Source organism: Pogona vitticeps, chromosome 4 (genome assembly GCF_051106095.1).
Source record: "Pogona vitticeps strain Pit_001003342236 chromosome 4, PviZW2.1, whole genome shotgun sequence".
NCBI classification, from domain to species: domain Eukaryota; kingdom Metazoa; phylum Chordata; class Lepidosauria; order Squamata; family Agamidae; genus Pogona; species Pogona vitticeps.
This window is the reverse complement of record NC_135786.1, coordinates 237,516,344-237,537,346: the sequence shown is the minus strand read 5'-3', so window position 1 is coordinate 237,537,346 and position 21,003 is coordinate 237,516,344. Positions and strand designations below refer to the sequence as shown.

At 45.1% G+C, this 21,003-nt stretch overlaps 1 protein-coding gene and 1 long non-coding RNA gene across 3 annotated transcripts; one reads left to right on the top strand and one right to left on the bottom strand.

The window, feature by feature from the left end:
* The first annotated feature begins 594 nt into the window (after positions 1 to 594).
* On the top strand, positions 595 to 18,401 carry LOC144588721 (uncharacterized). Of its 2 annotated transcripts, none has more exons than XR_013544400.1 (2): positions 595 to 716; positions 16,401 to 18,401. It is a non-coding gene; the product is annotated as an uncharacterized LOC144588721 (long non-coding RNA). The 2 variants fall into 2 exon arrangements; XR_013544399.1 differs by lacking the exon at positions 595 to 716 and adding an exon at positions 10,309 to 10,478.
* Positions 11,097 to 18,665, bottom strand: PSCA (prostate stem cell antigen). The gene is made up of 3 exons (XM_020811839.3): positions 18,234 to 18,665; positions 16,381 to 16,488; positions 11,097 to 12,689 (listed from the first exon to the last, which is right to left on the bottom strand). The coding sequence occupies exons 1-3, from the start codon at positions 18,283 to 18,285 to the stop codon at positions 12,475 to 12,477; spliced, it is 375 nt and encodes a 124-aa protein (XP_020667498.3). The 5' UTR covers positions 18,286 to 18,665; the 3' UTR covers positions 11,097 to 12,474.
* Positions 18,666 to 21,003: the final 2,338 nt, after the last annotated feature.

Genomic DNA, 21,003 nt, shown 5'->3' with positions numbered 1-21,003 from the left:
CCCAAAGTCACAGAGTTTATTGGTATTTGTACCCAGATTTCTCTTTGAGAAATCCAAGATCTTCACTCCAAATCTCTTATGCCATGTCTTCGCCCCACCCACCCCTGTTTTGGAATGAATTCTAGTATAGAGCTAATCTAGGAGCTTAAGTGAGCAAAAATGAGGTAGAATCGTGGAATCATAAAATAAGCAAGTTGGAAGGGGCCTGTAAGGCCATTGAGTCCAATCTTCTGCTGAAGGCAGGAATCCAAATCAGAGCAGATCTGACAGAGGGTGGTCCAATCTTCTCTTGAGTGTCCCCAGTGTTGGAGCACTCATCACCTCCTGGGCTCATGGGTTCCCTTGTTGTACTGCTCTAACAGTTAGGACGTTTTTCCTGATATTCGCTCTAAATCTGGCTTCCCTTCGCTTGAGCCCATGATTATGTGCCCTGCATCCTGGGATAGGAAAGATACAAGTGGGCACCCTTCGTCACGACATCTTGTGGCAAAGGACCCCGCCGCCGAACGCAGAGCTGCAGGAATCATCCACGATTGGTACTAAAAATCTTACCTGAATCTACGGAGATCACCGTTGTCTTGCACGCCGTAGTCTCCACAGAGCAGTTTTTGATGGAGACGCAGTTGACGAGGGCCGTGGGCTTGTCGCAGGTGTAGCACTGCAGAGAGAGAGCTGTAACAGGAAGGAAGAGCATCAGAATGGCTCCCAGGTCCTTGGTACGTTTTTATCCCAGGCGGAGAGAGATTCAGCACAAACAGTGAGCTGCTTATATACCACCCCATAGCACTTAAAGCTCTCTCTGAGCATTTTACAATGATGCAGACTGCACATTCCCCCCCCCGACACCAGTGAGCTGAGCACTCCATTTACCAACCTTGGAAAGCGGAGCCAACCTCGAGCCGACTACCTGAGATTGAACTGGGCTTGCAAGCAGAGGCTTGACTGCAGTACTGCAGTTTAACCACTGCACCATGAGACTCCTACGTAGGATAAACTTCATATGAAGCCAGTAACTACTGAGTTAAAATCTACAGCTCCAGAATCCATAGCCAGCGTGCCTGGTGGCCACGTTTTGGAGCTCTCACTGGAAAAAAGGATCATGTCCTACATCTGAGAAAATCATAGGTTGGTCTAGCTTGCTGCACCTGGCCTTAATGGCAGTAGCTGTCCTGAGTTTCTGTTAACATTCCTTCTTAACCCTACCTAAGATGTTTGGTGTTTTCTGTTGACCTAAGTACTTTTCCTGTCCCGTCTTGCGCAGTTGCTGAAATCAGATGGGGGGGGGGCAGGATGTTTTTAGGATACCTTGAGGGGTCAGCTCTCCTCATCCCAGCCTGCCGTTATCTTTTGGTACCGGCAAGAGACGTCCAAGCTCTTTGCTTAGCAATTTCCGCCTTCTCTTGGGTCTGTTGAAGTCTTTTGGTGAAAGCAGTCGCGTTTGTCAGTTGGATCTGTTCGACTGTAAGTAACAAATCCTTTTATTCTTTCTCCTACTGATGTCTCAAGAGAGAGTTATTGAGACTGTAAGTACCAGTCGATGAGAGAGAAAAAAGGGGGTGGGGGCTTTGTGATGACCACAGGGAAGTGATCATCGCAAAGCCCCCATTTTTGGCCAGCTGATCGGTGGTTCCCCGTGGTCATCACAAAGCCCCCGCCAATCAGCTGGCCGAAAATGGGGGTTTTGCGATGATCGCTTCCCCACGATCATCCCGAAGCAAATTTTCTCCAGAGAGAAAAAAGGGGGTGGACTACTTTGTGGAACTTGAAGCTAATTCTGCTCTGTGAACCCCTGAACTAGAGGGATTTAATCAAAAATTCAAAATGCTGCAACAGGGAATTAACTGAGGACATAGCTCACAGAGGGCAAATGCTCAGGGAACTGAATTGTACCTCCTTTGTTCCTCACAAGAGGACTGTGGGCTAGATGGGTTCCTTGGGCCCAGCATATGGCTAAAGGTGGAGAAACACTTCTAAAGGAAACACACACAACACATGTTTTTGGTCTCATGTCAAAACCTGTTTTTCTTTTAACAGCTGTCACTCAGAATGACACTAAAGAATGTTGCCACTGGTTTGTTTTTATTATTTTGTGCATGGCTGTGGGTTTGTGTCCATTGGATTTTGGCTATAGTTTTAAAATTCCTTTTTCTTTAAATTTAATTATTTTAAAAAATACTTTTAAGAACTTGTAAGTTACTTTAGGGTCTTGCTTGGGTTGGGTGCAACTCAAAACTGCTCGTGGGCCAACTATTCATGCGTGGAATATGAATAAAAGGGAACTAGGTAAATGCAAGGCTAACTAGGTGGGAGTTTTTTCTAAAGTTTAGTAGGTAGCTGGGATGACTGTTTATCTAGCACTAACCAATTGTTCCTTCCAGCCCTTGATTTCAGAGACCCCTTTCTCAGCTGAATGGGGTGGGTGTCCGTTGTTTGTTTGCTGTTGATCTTTTCAGTTGGTTCTTAAGTTTCCGTATAGTAACGAAAGCAGCATGCACAAATCTGTCATTTCAAGCAGCCTAATACAGAAACTCGATTTTTCCTTTTTCTACAAACGTCTTGGTGTGAGTTATTGGGGACAGTTAATGAGAAAGGGGTGGACTATCTGGGGAACTTGTGGCTGTTCTTCTCCACGGACCTCCGTATTTCTACTACATAGCAAAAGGAATTTTACCAGAAATTCAAAACTCTGCAACAATTAATAGGTCTAGAGGAGGCATGGAGAGAGAATATAACCATTCCATTCCCTGCTGTGGTGTGGAGGAAAATCCACATTTTGCAGCTGGCGTGGACTTAACCAGTTCCCCTCCAGGGCTGGTTAACATCGGTTCTACTGCAAGAGCAATAATTACGTTCCTCAATTGTAATTACGAGACTCCCCTAGCCCGTGGTCGTGTTGCCTGTGAGGTTTTTGGAACGGTGGTTTTAAAAAAAGCAGGGCTCCTACATTCTGCATTTCTTTCGTGTCGTTTCCCATACCTGCACCTATGCTTTGCTCCGTTCCCCCTTGACTGCTTTCCCGAGAAGCCAAATGCCCCCTGAAGATATCTGAGTTTCAGCTTGGTCTGTAATCATGGCAATCAGACCCATTGTGAGATGAAAGATTGAATTAAACACCCTTAGGTTTTAAAGGAAACTGTTAGTTAGAAACCCTGAACATTTTTTTAAACAAGAATTGTAAAGTGAACAAATGTAGCAGATAGAGGATGGGGGAAAACCCTCTAAGAAGGCATGTAGGATGTTATTCCTATGGTAGGAAGTTCATTTAAAAGGCTGAGACCCCCCCTTGTTAACAAAACTTATTGAAATGTTGTGTACATTAATGATACAGCAATAACAACTAAAACAATAATATCCTTTTAAAAAAAAATCCAGAATCCATTGCCAACAAATGGATTCACCTGAAATGCGGTGCTGGAGGACGGCTCTGGGGACGCCCTGGACTGCCAGCAAGACAAAACAAGTGGGTTCCTAGATCAAATCAAGCCTGGACCATCTCTAGAGATGAAAATGTTAAAAAAACTGAAGCTGCCCTATTTTGGGCACGTTATGAGAAGACAATTTTCTCAGGAAAGGACAATAATGCTTTAGGAAAAGAGGAAGGCAGCAGGAGAAGAGGAAGACCCAGTACAAGATGGACGGACTCCCTCATGGAAACCACAGGCTGGAGTTTGCAAAAGCTGAGCAGAGCTGTCAAGGTCCAGGCATTTTGAAGATGGCTCATTCCTAGGGTCGCTGTAAGTCGCGGGTGACGTAATGGCACACAACAACAGCAATAAGCAGCCTAAATGTTATTTATTCATTTATTTGTTGTTTTCCTCTTCATCATCACAACAAGCCTGTGAGGTTGGTCAGGCTGAGAGAGAGAAGGACAGGGAGAGGGAGAGCGAGCGAGCGAGCAAGAGGGATGGAACGATGATGAGCAAGTAGCAGCCAATGCAATAAATGCAATAAATGCCATGCCTTGTTGGAGACAACACTGCAGGTCTCCCATGTCCCAGTCAAACTCTCTAATCGTAAATCACCCGCTCTCTGGCTCCAACCGTGAAGGAAAGTCCAATCTATTAGCATCCTAATATACTCAGAGTAGTCCCTCGGCACTAACGGGAGCAGGATATAAACTGAACCAACCAACCAACCAACTAACCAACCCAACCCACCCACTAGGGACTCAGGTCCATCAGGTAACTGTAAGGAAGGGTCTCTCCTTGAGGTTTCAGGGCTGACGGTGTGTCTGTCTCCTTGAGAGAGCACAACCGGCCCTCGTTTTAACCCAGCACAGCTCCCAATGTCATCCTCGATCGTCGAAAGCTTAGAAACAGACGTGCATGGGGAGTTGGTTTGTCTTACCGAGCTCTAAGGATGCCAGGAAAGTAATCCAAGCAGCGAGGAGTGACTCCATCACGGCCCACTAAACTCTGGAGACTGGTCTTGATCCGAGTCTGTTTTCAGGGGGTCCCTCCCAACTGCCTGGGGAGCCGTTCCTGCCCTGGATTCGTAGTGCGCCTTCCCAACTCCGACCTGGACCTTAGGGGCAGACGGATAGGAAGAAAACCGGTTCCTTGACCGGTTAAGAGGAAGGTCCTCCTTGTGGGTCTGAGGCCACTCCTCCTCCTCCCTTCCCAGCCTGGTCCTTCTTGGGACCTGCTCGGTCAGAGAGATGGCGTGCGTATGTTTTGTGGCAGTCCTCTTGAGTCCATTTTGATTTCAGTTCTAGATCAGTGTCTTGATATCAGCAAAGATCTGATTGAGGGCAAATAAATGGAAACTTGATCCAGACAAGAGGTGCTGCTGGTCAGTCCGAAGGGTGCACCTGGATTCCTCTCTGAGCCGGGATGGCCAGCTTTCAGCGGTGGCCAGGAGTGCCTTTGGACAGTTAAAACTAGCGTGCCAGCTTGTACCCGTTTCTAGAGAGGTCTGATCTGGCCACGGTGGCACATGCCCTAGTTACATCTCAGTTGTTGTTTAGTTGTAAAGGCTCTCCTGTCTTCCACTGCCTCCCGGAGTTGAGTCAAATTCAGTAAACCAACCCTGAGTGCTCACTGGAAGGACAGATCCTGAAGCGGAGGCTCCAATCCTTTGGCCATCTCATGAGAAGAGAAGAAAGACTCCCTGGAAAGGACCCTGATGTTGGGAACGTGTGAAGGCAAGAGGAGAAGGGGACGACAGAGGACGACATAGTTGGACAGGGTCACCGAAGCGACCAGCATGAACTTGACCCAACTCTGGGAGGCCGTGAACTCTGGTCCATGGGGGTTCACTAAGAGTCGGACTTGACTTAATGACTAAACAACAATTTCTTAGCCCTAGCTGGAAATTGAAACTGGCAGGCTTTCTTTCCAACCCAGATCTGTTTGGGGTCTACATGCAGGACCACCAGGAAATGCTGAGTAGGAGGGGAAGCCCTGGGGAGTGTCAGGGCTACAAGAAGGCTCTGACTCAGAAGAACATACGGTAGGCTTCTGTGTTTCCAATAGCTATCAGATGTCATCATCCCTCCATTGCACATCAGATCATTTCGTGCAGTGGTTCCCAGCCTTGGGTCCCCAAAGGTTCTTGGACTGCAATTCCCAGAATTGCTGGTCAGGATTTCTGGGAATTTCAGTCCAAGAACCTCTGGGGACACAAGGTTGTGAACCACTGATTTAGCACTAAGCTCGTAGCTCTCCTGCCAAAGACAGGTTTAGGACCTTGATGGTTTCTCTTTCCAAAGTGTAGTATAAAGATTTGGTGGGGGAGACCACGTCTTCGGAAGATCGCCTTTAGTAGTATCAGAGGGCTATCATTTCCAAAGGCTGAAGGTGCTGAAACTCCCATTTTTATCTCAGCGGTAGCCTGGGGCTCACCTTGTGAAAGAGTTTCAGTCCAGTTCAGTAACAGCTAAAGTTCATGGGTTGAACCGGTCAAACAAGTGTTTTTCCAGAGGAAAAGGTTTCAACCTCTCCCCAGGTGCTTTTTGAGCTTGTTGCAGTTCTGTACTGTGTGAAGTGTGAAAATGTGAAGGCAAGAGGAGGAGAAGGGGACGACAGAGGACAAGATGGCTGGACAGGGTCACCAAAGCGACCAACATGAATCTGACCCAACTCCGGGAAGCAGTGGAAGACAGGAGGGCCTGGCGTGCTCTGGTCCATATGGGGTCACGAAGAGTCGGACACGACTGAATGATTAAACAACAACAACAGTTCTGTATTCTGGGCAAGCTCACAAGGGGAGACACAGTCCTTGAGATAGCCATTTAGAGATGCATAGCATAAAACCAGCACTTTGACTTGTGTCCAGATAGGCACTATGCACGATCTTAACACCTGGCCTTGAATAGACTGACCGAGTGGCCAAATGCAATTTGGCTTGACTGCATGTATGTGGGTGGCAAAGACCGCACTAAAAAAATCGGGTTGCACTCAGGCAGCGGACCATATGCTGTTCTTGAATTTGCCTTTTTCTTTTTTTAAAAAATTGTAATGTTCATGTCCTGTTTTTCCTCCGACACATCAAGAGAGTGTATGTGGATCTCTTTCGCTCCTCCCCGTACTTCGTCCTTACGACACCCTTGGGCAGTGGAACAGACTGGGACCAGCCTGACTAGATCAGCCAGGGAGCTTCGTGGGCAGAAAAATCTGAACCCAGGCCTCCCAAATTCTAGCTGAACATTGTGACCGAACCGACACATGGGCCCTTTTGCTGCGTACGTTTTACTTTTTGGTGAGATCCACCTCATTTCTGTAGCCTCTGTGAACGGCTCACTGGCTTTGGTCTCCAGCTATGGAACCAGAGGTTGGGAGTTCGATTTCTCCTCTGGGCCTCCTTGACCTCCTTGATGATCCATAGGGTCCCTACCAGCTCTGCAGTTCTAAGAGGATGATGATTAAAGGAACAATGCTGTGTCGGTTGAATAGAAGTGAGGAACCCAGAATGACTTCAAGGGACGTGAATATTTAACCCGGACTACGATTCAGGAATTCTCCTAGCTAAACTCAGATTCTAGGAGGAGTGGAGATAAAATCACATCCAGGGAATGAGAAAGGAAGGAAAAAGATGATGGGTGGGGCATTCCTTTCCCTTAATTCTTACACAGGAAGTTGTTGCTGTGGAATGATGATGATGGTGATGTTGATGACTTCCCCCCACCCACCCCAAGTTATATATATTTTTTCTTGCTCCTGCAAACCTTCAGGTCTCCCTCATTGATGTCTCTTGTCTGTTTCGCTATACATTCGTTTCTGTGGCCTGCTTCAGGGAAAATGAGATGGCTGGAATGTGGAAAAAAGTGACTTGTTAAGATTACAGTTCCCATAATCCACCCGCTAGTGGAGCAACTACTAGTTGTCTGACGAATCATGGAAGTTGTAGTTGAAACAGTAGCTTCCCCAGGCTTCAGCTATGAGCACACAGAAGGAGGACCTGCAACAAAGGTTTGCAGCGTGGAAAAAGCCTTCCCCAGGGTCCCATCCTTTCTGATCTCCCTAGATTTTCTGTTCCCATAGTTCCACTGGGCCTGCTCAAATCCCAAGGGGCGAGGTGGGGTGGATTTATTTATCTAGCCCTGTCATTTGTATTCCACTGTCCTCTGAGTTGTTAACCATGTCCCACGGGAGTTTCCTCAAGGGAATTTTCTCTAAAGATTTTGTGTTTTTTGTAAACCTTGGGCTTCCCTCCAAGCCTACTCAGATGGCTGGCATTATGGGCTGCTTGAATAACAGATGTTTACCTGGTCTCAGGTCCTGCCTAATGACTCATGGAACAGCAATGATGGGGGAGAAAGTTTGATTTGTGGGTGAACTAGCTGAAAGCAGGAACAGGCAGTGTGGATTGGGCATGGCTGTAACCTCCCATTCTTGCCTCTCACTTGCAAGACCAATTTTCATTGCAAAGTTTTGAAATTTTGGATACATTTCTCCACCTGCGCAACAGAAGTGCAGGGATCCGCATAGCCAAATTCCCCAGAGTAATCCACCCCTTTTCCTTCTCAACTGGAACTTACTCATTACTTCCAATTGAACAGATCAAAGAGCAAACTGTCAAACGTGACTGCTTTCAACAAGAAGCTTCAGCAGACTAAAGAGAGGGGGAAAAGACACTGAAGTAGAGAGGTGTGGCGGCTCTCTTTGACTTCAGAGGCAGGGGAGGAACGATTGGTTAGTGTGCTGAATAGAATGACAGTTACCCCAGCCCAGAAAGGTCCCTCTCGTCTACACTTTCTCCAGGCAACATGCGAGGTTGTAAAAACTCCAACAATTTTTGATCACGAAAATGGACAGCCGTGTCCTCCAGAAGCCTCGTCTAAGGCTTATATAAGGCAATATAAAGAACCTTCTGGCAGGGGAATCCCTGGTTGCTAGGTTTCCTCTGAGGTCTGTGGCTGCTTGTGTGGCCAGGACTCCCCCCCTCCCTCCACACAGTGTTTTTCCTTGCCTGTGAACACATAGCAATCATTTTCAGCCCCTTTGGTTCTGGTTGCAACAGAACCAGTGTGCAGAGGGTACCCAGTGGGTCTGAAAATGAGAGGGAACATTGCCCGGTTGCATCCCTTAAAGGTCTCTTAATACACTATATTAGCTATATTGTGATCTGTGCTTCACATCTGGCATGTCACAAAGGCCCATCCCATGACACAACAAGGCCCACACTCCTGATCTTGGATTTTAGACCAGAAACCTCAGGGGAACATCAAATGCTCCTCATCTGGAAATCTTGAGACTGTTATGATGAATATATAGAGAGTGGTGCCTCGCTCAGCGATGTTAATCCGTGCAGCAAAAATCGCTGCTAAGCGATTTCATCGCTAAGCGATATTAAAAAGCCCGTAGAAATGCATTAAAACGCCATTAATGCGTTCTTATGGGCTTAAAAACTAACTTTAAGCAAAAATCCTCCATGGGGTGGCCATTTTCGGTGCCTGTAAAGTGAGGCAACACAGCGGCCGGCCATTTTGTTTACCCGGTGGCCATTTTGGAACCGCCGATCAGCTGGCCGAAAATGGGGGCTTTGCGATGATCGCTTCCCTGCGATCATCGCAAAGCGAATTTTCCCCATAGGGAACATCGCAAAGCAATTGCTTTTGCGATCACAAAAACATCGTCACAAAGATATTTCTTCATTAGACGGAGCGATCGCTATGCGAGGCACCACTGTATTGATGATGATGCACAAATGCTAGTTAGTCTCAGTAGGAAGTAGCTTCAAGAGCAAAGTAGTATATTCCTCTTTGGGTTTTCACAAGGTGTCAGAAATTTTGAATGGGGCAGAGGATTGAGGGAGGGAGGGAGGGAAGGAGGAGTAGAGGAATGACAATATTTCTGCAATACCATTCTGCAGGCTTAGTGCACTTTACTGGATGGTGCCTGGGGGGGAGGCGTTGATGCTTGCATTGCATTACAGCCTTGGTTTTGTAAGAAGGCAAGGATGTCCTGTTCCTCTGGAAGGCATAAAAGAAACCTAGGTTTCTGCAGGGAGAATTAAATGAAACTATAGAACCTTCCTTAGCTTGCTCAGGTCACAAAACAGAGGGTATGTAATTGGCCTCCGGGGCAAGGCATTGCTGATGGGTTTGTATTTTTCTAAGACTTGCAGGCTGAACGTTGCCTCTTTTTTTCCATTGCATGACTCATAACTGCCTGCAGAGTTCAGCACTTGTGCAAGACTTAGGACTCAATCAGACGGACGTTTGTCCCGCTGTTTGTTCTACTGCGGGGCTGGATTGGTTTATTCTTTTCCGGCAATCAGAAACCTGATTGTTAGATTGAGCCAGTTCCTCACCAGAGCATGCCTGCGAGCACCTTTTTGAGCTTCTATGTCTTTGCTGCAAGTAGGGGTGACCTGGTTTAGTTTGTTTCCAGCACAAGTGATTGTCTCTGCTAGATCATCACTTTTGCGCTGTATCACTTAGATTAATTTTTTTAACAAAATCTTTGCCTTTGTGTGAATTGTTATTGACATCACTGATGCAGGCAGTTTGTCAATCAGCATTACACACAAAGCAAAGAAAATATATATTTTTAAAATTTAAGTGATTCAGTGCATCAGTGATAGTCTAGCACAATGGTTCTCCAACTGGGGTCCCCAGATGTTCTTGGACTGCAGTTCCCAGAAGCCTTCACCACTTGCTGTCCTGGCCATGATTTCTGGGAATTGCAGTCCAAAAACATCTGTGTACCCAAGTTAGAGAACCACTGGTCAAGGACAGGCAAAAACAATAATTTCACTTCCCCTGATCCTCTGATGTTGTTTTAAAATCATTAATTTCTCCTGAATAATGATAGATCAAATTTGTTCTGCTATTGGTTGAATTTCCGATGTGACATTGTTGTTAGGTTTTGGTCTTTTTTCTTTGCCACTAATCAATGGTCATTGCTGAGCAGTTCTAAAGAAGAATGGTTGCTTTATCGTTTCGCACATGAGTTCTTAAAAATCTTTTTTGTTTGTTTGTTGTTAGGATTTCTGTGGCATCCTTCAATAGACTGTAGTTCCAACGTGACTTACAAGTAAGAATAAAAGTGCATGATCAAAGGAGAACACAAGATCGACCATTAAGTCTGATCAGCATGTAAAAACCTCTTAGTATGATACCTGCATAACCCTCTTATTTATCCTGCATGGCTTGTTTGTCTTGGGAGAATCTGCAATAAAGCAATAATGCCGGGAGAAGTGAAAAGAAGTAGGAAAAGAGGAAGACTGAGCAGGAGATGGATTGACTCCGTAAAGGAAGCCACAGGCTTGAGTTTGCACAATCTGATCAGGGCTGTTCATGACAGTACATTCTAGGTCTTTCGTACAATTGATATGGGTTGGAAGTGAACTGATGGCATGTAAGAAGAAGCGTGTTGATTTCTTTTTCCACACTCTTCTGCATTTGCTTAAAATGGCCAGTTACTCACCAGTCCTCCCAAATACATTTTAACATAGTTTTTACCTTCCAGTTTATTTCTCCTATTATCCTTTCCATTACTGCCTTGAAAAAAGGTAAAACCCTAGAAATTTGAGATGCATCATTGTGTCATCCTTTCCATTTTAGGATCAGAGTGGATTTTAAACGGGGCGCATCTGTTTGCTACGATCATTCTGTTTCCTCTCTTACATCAGAATTTCCTCAGCAGACAGCCTTGCAAATTAAACCTATGTTTATTTTCACCAATCTTCATGAAACAAAGCACGCTAAATACAAGGAACGCAGATAAGGAAAATCATGTGCTATAACAAACAGGGTTTTCCACCACTTCTGCAAGAATTAGGGTCACTTCAGAAGAGTGTGTCAATACTACCAGATCCTTTGTAGCCTCTTTTTCAGTGGAGCATGGGTCCAGAAAGGATCTCTCCTTTCTGTCGGAGGTCCTTTTCACTAGAGGTCCTACGGAACATAGAATCTGCGACCTCCTGAACACAATGCATGTGGTCTCCCATGGAGGGAGGGCTGGCAGAGTGTCCCTCAACAAATAATCAAATGCTCTATAATCATCTATACCTTCTCTAGAAACTCCCAGAAGCCTTCACTCACTAGTTGTATTGGCCAGGATTTCTGGGAGTTGTAGTCCAAGAACATCTGGTGACCCAAGGTTGGGAACCATGGCTGTAAATGAACAAGACCTTCCCTTCATAGTTTCCCATGTGCTTAAATGCATTAGGGATTAAAAAATTTTGGCTCCACAAAGGAGCATTGTAGCACATGAATCCTCAGCTGTGACAGCCTGTGCGTGGATTTATGAATCCATTTCTTGGTTTTGAGGAGATGTTGAGTAGGAAACTTCACCAAAGGCTACTGAAACCGTGGCCTTTCAGAGTCTGCATGAAAAATGGCATCTAAAAGGGGGAAACGGCTTTCTAGACAATTATAATTTTTTGGAAAAGAATGTGTCTCTATTATCCCCGCTGGACCCCATGTTCACGTGGTGAGGCCCCAGTGAGATTAATCTGCTCGGCCTTTCTCAATGTTAAGACCGGAAAGGCAGTGATGTGGCATTCTGATTACTTTTGATTGGGGTCATTTCGTTCCACGCAAAGCATTTCGAATGCTCCTACCTATAAGGCATGGTGTTTGATTTGACCTAGATAGAAATTAGGGCCACAGTCATGAGGATTTGAAGCTTGATAAGGTACGGTTTTGCAGAAAGTAGCCCTGCCTGGATGATATTGAGCCCCCCGGGCTTTTACCCTAAATAGTCAATCAATACCTCACTGGCCCCAACTTGATTAAAAGGAAAATTTGTAGAGAAAATGCAGAATCTAATCCATGACAGACTATAAGTGGTACTACAAAATGGGACACTGTCCTTTACATATGTGAATGGCACAGAAGTCATTCCTACCTAATAAGCAGTTCACAAAAATCTGTCACCTTTCTCCAAGCACAGTAACCCCTCATCACTGCTCTGCAAGAGACCTACACAGGGAAATCCCACATGTGGTTTTGAATGTAGCTTTAACTGGAAAGAATCTAGATTTTTATTCCTCTTCTGCTCGGCTGGATCCCGCTCGTCCCGCGCCTCACAACCTGTTTCCGAGAAAGACACAAGCAAAGCTGGCGAGGACGGCCAAGGCCACGTAGACGCCGTTCATTCTGAAGGCGTGGGTCCCGCTGACGTTGCAAAGATCGGTGTAACAGCAGGAGATGTTCCTCTTGCCCACCGTGAAGTCCTTGAAGTACGGGTTGCAATCCGAAGCGCACTCTTTGGTGATGACGTTGAAAAGGCCGACGACACCTGGAGGGAAGATGGAAAAATCGAGCGGGTCGGTGGGTGTCTGTGGTTCCCACTGATGTAGGCACCATCCATGAAGCATTTGACTGGATGGCTAAACAGGCTGGACTTAAATAGGTAGGGTCATTTAAAATCGTATACTGGCATAGTAGGGCATTTGCTGTGATATAGTGTGTGTGTGAGTATACTCTCTCTCTGTGTATTAAAAAAAATCAAATGATAGAATCATTGAGTTGGAAGGGGACTATATGGTTGTTGAATCCAACCAACTGCTCAAGGCAGGAATCCAAATCAAGGCAGATCTGACCGAGGGTTGTCCAGGTTTCTCTTGAATGCCTCCAGTGCTGGAGCACTCACCACCTCCCGAGGTCATGGGTTCCATGTGTTGTACAGTGGTGCCTCGCATAGCGATCGCTCTGTTTAACGAAGAAATCGCTTTGCGACGCTGTTTTTGCGATCGCAAAAGTAATTGCTTTGTGATGTTCCCTATGGGGAAAATTTGCTTTGCGATGATCGCGGGGAAGCGATCATCGCAAAGCCCCCATTTTTGGCCAGCTGATTGGCGGGGGCTTTGTGATGACCGCGGGGAAGTGATCATCGCAAAGCCCCCATTTTTGGCCAGCTGATCGGTGGTTCCAAAATGGCCACCGGGTAAACAAAATGGCTGCCCGCTGTGTTGCCTTGCTTTAGAGGCACCGAAAATGGCCGCCGCGATGGAGGATTTTCGCATAAGGTTAGTTTTTAAGCCCATAGGAACGCATTAAACATGTTTTAATGCGTTTCTATGGCCTTTTAAATATCGCATAGCAATGAAATCGCTTAGCAGCGATTTTTGCTGCACGGATTAACATCGCTAAGCGAGGCACCACTGTACTGCTCTAACAGGTAAAAAGTTTTTCCTGATATTCAAATGAAATCTGGCTTCCTGTAACATGAGCCCATTGTTCCGTGTCCTCCACTCTAGGATGATCGAGAACCGATTTTGCCCCTCCTCTGTACGTCTTCCTTTCAAGTATTTGAAAAGGACTATCCTATCTCCCTTCAGTCTTGTTTTCTCATTTTTTCCCTGTTCATTCAGTGAACAAAGTTAAAAACCCAGCCACCCTCCCAACGAACAAACACTAAAATTAGACTTTGATATAGCAACAAAACAATAAAAGACAGCGACAATAAAGCCATGTGGTGACAACTGAAGGAGATAAATTCAAGGGAGGTTCAACAGAAAAATTATCATGGGGAAGAATATTACTAAAGGCTTCTTTAAAGAGCTCTGCCTTAAATAGCTTGAAAAAGGCCTGGAAGGAGAGGCCCTGGCGAACCTATGATGGGGAGTGATTTCTACAAAGATGGAGCCACCACCAAGAAGACCCAGTTCCTAGTCAAGACCTTCCTGGTCTCCTTCAGTTTAGACGTCCATAGCAACAAGGCCTGTGAAGAACAGATGATAAGGGTAGCAGTTTATTGACAGAGAGGCTCTGACAGGTATCAAGGTCCCAAACCATGTAGGGCTTCATGGGTCAACACCAACACCTTGAATTTGACTAGGAAGTCCATAAGAAGGCCAAGGCAGGAAAGCCAGGATTAGAGAAATATGGCTGAATTTAGCTGCCCCGCAAACTAAGCAGGTCACTGTGTTCTAGACCCGCTGAAGCTTCCTTGCATCTACCCATCGTCCACACCACATGCGACCAAATTTGGCTTGGTTCCCTTTAAATGGGAAGAAATGAAAGAAAAGAAAGAACAACAAAATTGGTGGTTGTGGGTTTTTCGGGCTCTTTGGACGTGTTCTGAAGGTTGTTCTTCCTAACGTTTTGCCAGTCTCTGTGACTGGCAGAGTATAGACAGAGTTCCTACTCCAGTCCTCTGACGATGCCAGCCACAGAGACTATCAAAACGTTAGGAAGAACAACCTTCAGAACAGGACCAAAGAGCCTGAAAAACCTACAGCAACCATTAGATCCCGGCCATGAAAGCTTTCTCGAATACAACAACAAAATTCTTCTTCTCGCCCACTTCTGTTTCTCCTGGGAAGAAGTTTTTTTAAATTATTTTATTTTTTTCTGAAAGCTACGGTGCTTCAGTGCTGCCCTAAATAGGCTTTTAAAAATCCCAGACACCTTTGCTTTATCCCTCAAACCCTCCATGGAGGAGCAAAGGACATTTTTAATTCTGCTTAAGGGGCACTTAGTGAAACTGGGAAACTGAAAGGAGCAAATCAACAACTTTGGTTCAATCCCAGCAATTGCATTTGATGGAAGTGAACCAAATGGTGCCATTCTGTCCGCATCTAAAAAAAAAAAAGTTAATCCTGACAGGGAGATAAAAAGGTGTGGGTGGAGATGCTCTGGGGACAGGCTGATTTGCTCCAGCGATTACATAATGTATTCGCTGGGAAAAAGATACAAACTAAGCTATCTCAGAGTAGACCCAACACCTGGACAAATCCCAGTGTAGCCACACCTTTTGAGGCTTCTTTCCCTGCTATAGGATGCAGAAGCCAGTTATGTTCCAGATAATATTCCTCAGCCTTTCCCCCTCCCTTTTATCTTTTGCCTTAAGCCCCCATGGGAGTGTAGCCACCAACTGGATGCAGAATTTCCGAAAGAAACAATACACCCAAGACGAAAATCTGCAGATTACTTCTTCATTTCACTGTCTTAAATGGATTGGCCAAAGGACATCTGTTTCCACAACGAAGCTCTTGAAATCAAATTATACACTGCCAATCTGAGTATTTCAACAATATTCGTAATTATGCATGCAAATTCTGAAAATTCCGGGTAGCTTTTATGTTGGGACTTGTGTTACATTTTTGGTTCTGGTTCAGCTTATGTCTTGATTAGCACTGTTACCGAGAGACCTCGCGTTCGGTTTGCTGTTTCTTGAGGACAGCTTATGTGTACTTTGGCAGTGCTTCTTAAAATCGCAGAAACCTTAATTACTAATATTGGAATAAATTGAATGAAACTAAAGGCATGGCTAGATGAGAAATGCCTTCTCAGCTCAGCTTTAGAGCGGATGGATGACAAAACTGTTCCTTTTTTGAACTTAAAATTTTTTAAAGGTTTGCTAACTGATAGAGTACATCAGTGATGCTTTGATAGGACTTTTAAAAAATCCTTTCAAAGCATGGCTAATAGGTCAGGAGCGATTAAAAAGAAATGCAAAACCTCTATTCCCTTGCCCTCCAAAGGAGAGTGGAAGTTTTCTGTTTTTCAAGATTGTTAAGAAGCAAGATGGTTAAGTTTGTTCAGTGGCTTCTCAAAAGGGAGAGCCAGCCGGCCACCCAGCCAGCCGCTTTGGTTAGTTTCCAGAGAGATTACACCTGCTAGAACTGAACCAAAACAGAGCACCTAGAAAAGAGAGGTGAGTGTGGCAAGGTTTTGAGGATGGGCTGGTTCACATGTCACTTACATCATGCGGTCTCTGTCAAAACGAGAGAACCAGCCCGTCCCCAGAGTAGAAAAAACAGTGGGACATATGCCCGCGTACACAGGCACCTGGAAAGGATGTTCTTTCCTGCCATTTTTTGCAACAAAGAAAATAAAATCATCCAGAAAAGAAAAGCGGGAAGGGACCATAAAACACTTTAAAAGTGATTTTAGTTTAATATCTTGTACACGGAGCTACAGCAAACTCTGCTAGATGAAGGGGAGGAAGAAGGGAGGGAGATGTATCTGCTGACCAGTCTTACCAACCACGTCTGTTTTGCAGGCTCTGGCACCTTGGTTGCAGTCGACCTGTTTGTTGCAGTTGCCGTTGTCGAGCTGTGTGTTGCACGTGTAGCACTTGATGGAACCCGCTGCAAGAAAGGAAAATGTTTGAAGGACGGAGGCAGGGAACAGACCAGTGGAAAAGCTTGCATTTGGGGGCGGCTGGCGCTCTTCTATGCTTTGTGATGCATTGCATTGTCAGAAATAAACGAGAAGTGAGGTCTTTTAAAAAAACGATAGTGTGGATATCATTTGCTTAGGCTAGAGATTTTCATCAGAGCCTTTTTGGAGTTTGGCCACAAGGAAGTCCTGTTGGGTAAGTCTGGATCTTGAAAATAACGCTTTTTTGGACGGCAACCTTCAGAATTATGGATTTGGGGGAGTTGCCTTCCAAAAACTAACAAAGAAACAAACAAACAAGCAAACAAACCACACATCTAGCCAAGGTCACTCTGGGTGGTTTAGAACATAACAAAGACCATAAAACATCACGACACACATAAAAATAAATTCAACATCATAAAAGCCAATAAACTATCACAAGAATTTAACGTTTACACATTCAGCATTTAAAGTGGTGGGATGATAGTCCTGGTGGCTGATCATTTCATCAGAATTCTGTTGATGGAGGAGAATAAAATGCCTCTCTGAACAGCTAGGTTTTAAAAAGCTTTTTAAACATTGCCAGCGAGGGGAAGGGCCCAGCTAGGTATCTGGAGATACCTTGTTCTGGAGTCAAGGTGCAACCAGGTAACGAGGTTCCGAACCATTTAGGGCTCTATATGTTAGAATCATCACCTTGAAGCTGGCACGTTACATTTCTAAGCTTTGGAAAAGTCATTCCCCATTTTACAATGGACTGCTACTACAGCCGCCCTTCCAGGTGGGTAGAGACCGTCCACTTGCGATAGTGTGCTGCACCAAGAGGATGTTTGCAATCCGACGATGATAAAGATTTGCATCCGATCATACTGAGAAGAGTCGCTCTGTTGAGAGCCATCTCTCTTAAAGCAACCATTCTGGGAATACAGGAATAGCTTCAGAGCAGGGCTGGGATGGTTTGCAATCTGCTGAATGTTGTCTAATTGCTGGAATATAGCTCCCACTGCTCTGTGCCCTGAGCGGTCCAAAAGGTGAGCTGTTTCTCTGTCTCATCACATTCTGAGTCCTGCTTAGAGTTAACCCATAAAAATCCTTGGAATCTGGGTACAGGCATACGTCTAGAATGGTAAGGACCATCACAAACCAAAAATAGTCAAACTATTCTAACATTTTAATTTGTTTTTCATGTTTATCTATCTGTGATATGCATCCGTAATTTTAAATTGTGCTTTGGTATAAAGAAAGAATGAAAAACTTAAGATGCCAATTGTGAAATGCAGTCACATGCTGAATATTTAAATCAAAGGTGGCTTTATGTAAAATCCCAACGTCAAATGTTAGAAAAGCAGTCAAAGATTCAAAGCTCTCAGGGCAGAACCTGGCAATATCACCAACTGGATTGCCACTAACAATCGCAAAGTGTTGTGTGTATATGACAAACAGAAAATGTTGACACTATGATAAATTTAAGGGCTAACATGGCCACCCAAAATATACGCATGACTTTAAGCATCTCTGGGGAGTATCTCTCGAAGCCCTGAAACTGAATCCCCAGATGCTAGTTTAAAAACATTCATTGCATGAAATTTCTGATCCCAAGGATGAAGCATGGGGAAAGGACCTCACAACTGGAGTTTTAGGGTGAAAATCTGGAATGTGAGGCCAACTTGCTACATGGGACAAGTGGAGGGGCTGAATTTCCCAGGGAAATTAAAAGTAGAAGGCGGCTTACTTGATTGTATGAAGATGTTTCCGGCCAACACGAAGATCAGAAGTGGCGTCATCGTTGGTAAGCAAATCTGTCTTGCAGGGAATGGAGCATCCTTCTTGATACGGCTTATATATCTCTCCTGAAAAATAACTGTTCGACTATGTGAGGCTAAGATAATTTACCACTCCCTACAGGAGCTATATAGGTCATCCAGATCACGCCAGCAATGGTCCACATTTACAACACTTCCATCTGAACAGTGTTTTCTCTGATCTTTATAGGAACTGTAATGTGGTGGAACTAAGCAGCCAAAGAATGGGGCAGACCCGGCTCTCGCAAATGACCCTCTGCCTCCTGGAACTGGGTGTGGCGAGGTGTCTCCTGCTCAAATAGTAAAGCCATGACAGGCATCTGCTTCTCCAGATCAGACCGTTCAAGCAGAATGAAACATGGTCCCCCTTGGTTTCAATGCTTGCAAACAGAGATAGGCGTGAACCGGGAAAAACAAGGAATCGGGCTGGTTTGCGGTTCATGGTGAGGCACAACCCGCCACGAACCCCCCCCCCCAAATGAACTGTTTCCGTTCCCAGAAAGATTAGGACCAGATGCACCAAATGGCCCTTGATAATGGGTGGAGAAGGACTGCAGAAGTGGGATTATCCCTCACCCCCAGAGTCCTTTGTCCTTCTACTGAGCCCTTTCAGACCAGGGGGAAGTGTGTGGAAGAAATATCGGGGGGGACCTACCTGCTCCTGCCTTCCACTGCTTGCCCCCTTCCCAATGCTCCCATTGCCTTCCTAATGGGCCCCGATTCCTCCTCCATGTCCACTAGTGCCATCCTCACGGGGAATGGGTACAAAATGAAATGCCCAGGGGAAAAAAAAGTTCAGCACTTCGTATTGTTGAGGGAAAACAAGATCCCCGAACTGATTTGCGAAACAAACCACGAATCAGCCCGATGGGTTGGTTTTTCTGGTGTGTGGTTCATTTTGTGCCCATCTCTATTTGCAAACTATGAATCTTACGAATGTTCTACTCCCACATACATATGCCCTGAAAAAGGTTCAACCATGTGGGGCTGAAAGAATCATCTGCCACACCCTATGGGAGTTATAGGTCCTTCAGATCACATTAGTCACCATGTCCACAAAACAAGACTCCTGTATGCATTTTAATCTGGACAGTGACCTGTATGGGAAAATGTAAGGTGGTGGAGCTAAGCAGCTGATGAATGGGGTGGAGCTGGCTCTCGCGAATGGCCCTCTGCCCCCTGGGACTGGGTGGGGCGAGGCGCCTCCTGCTCAAATAGTAAAGCCATGACAGGCATCTGCTTCTCCAGATCAGACCATTCAAGCACAATGAAACATGGTCCCTTGGTTTCAGTGTTTGCAAACTACACATTTTACGACGCCCTACTGGGAACAGAGGAAACCGTTCATTTGTCTATATTGTATCGATTATTTACATTAGGGTCCCATTCTTGTATTATTTTGTCTTTATATTTTGTTTTATTGCACTGTGCAAAACCGCCCAGAGTGGCCCAGGTGGGCAATATAGAAATTAAGCAAACAAACAAATAAACCTGAGGGCATCTAAGTCATCATGAATTAAGTCCTCGTTGTATCTGCCCAAGCCTATTAATTATTTTGTGAGACCTCAGCACTCCTGGGTAACAGGAGCCCCTCCCAAATAAATTCCACATTATCATTCTTTTCATGTAATCGCATGAATCATGAAATAAAACCTGGTGCTCTAATTCTGAAATCATGACTATGTTTTTTTGCATTTCTAAATTTACACCCTGGCCTAATCTGGATATATGTTAAACAAAAAAAAATGGCTATCTATATTTCATAAAGGTGGGGAAAGTTACTCCGTTTTGGCCAACAGGTCAGAAACCTCTTAGCAACAGTGGAAGTGATCTGCAAAGGATGAGTTCCAGGATGGCTCCTGGGATTTCTGTCTTGCCCTTTTGAAAGGCATCTACCACCCCGCTGAAGATGGCAGGACACAGGCATGTGCCAAGGGATAGCGAATCCCCCTCTCTGAACCATCAGTGAAAAAAGACAGCCGTGTGGGTGACAGCTGAGATAGCAGAAGCAGAAGGAAAATAGAAAGGGGTTTGATCCTAGAATCCCACAACCTGTATGCATACTGGTGGTACTGGCCGGGGATTCTGCAAGTTGCATACCAAAATGCAATATTTCCAATTCCCTCTCCCGCCCTCCATCCCTCTCCTTTTCCTTCCTTCCTTCCTTCCTTCCTTCCTTCCTTCCTTCCTTCCTTCCTTCCTTCCTTCCTTCCTTCCTTCCTTCCTTCCTTCCTTCCTTCCTTCCTTCCTAAAGAATCCTATACCTCAAAGACAGCAATATTGGCTGAGTTATTCTGGATTTTCCTTTCAAACATAGTTTGCTGACTCCACTGTTCCTTTTTGATTGTTTCTAATAAAGAAACTACGGTACTTTGTCTATACGAAACGGTATGTTTTTAGAAATGGAAATTGATTTTTAATGTCTGCTAGCCTCTTTTAATTCCCTTCACCTAACCCATTAAATTTGGGGCTGTTTGATTCATATGTGTAGCCCGACATGAGTTCTACTTATGAGTAATTCCAGTTCCTAAATCCTAGAGCAAAATTGGCTCCACCTGTCCAAGATTTAATGACCCTGATTATTAGAGTCTTTTGTCCCACTGTCCTGCCTCTATTTATTTATTTATTTGATTTTTATACTGCCCCTCTGGCTGCCAAGGCCACTCTGGGTGGTTTACAAAACGGGGTAAAACAGTATCA

What these genes read in the sequence shown, in the direction of transcription:
- PSCA (XM_020811839.3), bottom strand. Translation starts at nt 18,285, where the DNA reads ATGACGCCACTTCTGATCTTCGTGTTGGCCGGAAACATCTTCATACAA. An exon ending in AAACATCTTCATACAATCAA is followed by an intron (nt 16,489 to 18,233) that starts GTAAGCCGCCTT and finishes CCTTTCTTGCAG; the next exon opens with CGGGTTCCATCAAGTGCTAC. An exon ending in CTGCAAAACAGACGTGGTTG is followed by an intron (nt 12,690 to 16,380) that starts GTAAGACTGGTC and finishes TCTTCCCTCCAG; the next exon opens with GTGTCGTCGGCCTTTTCAAC.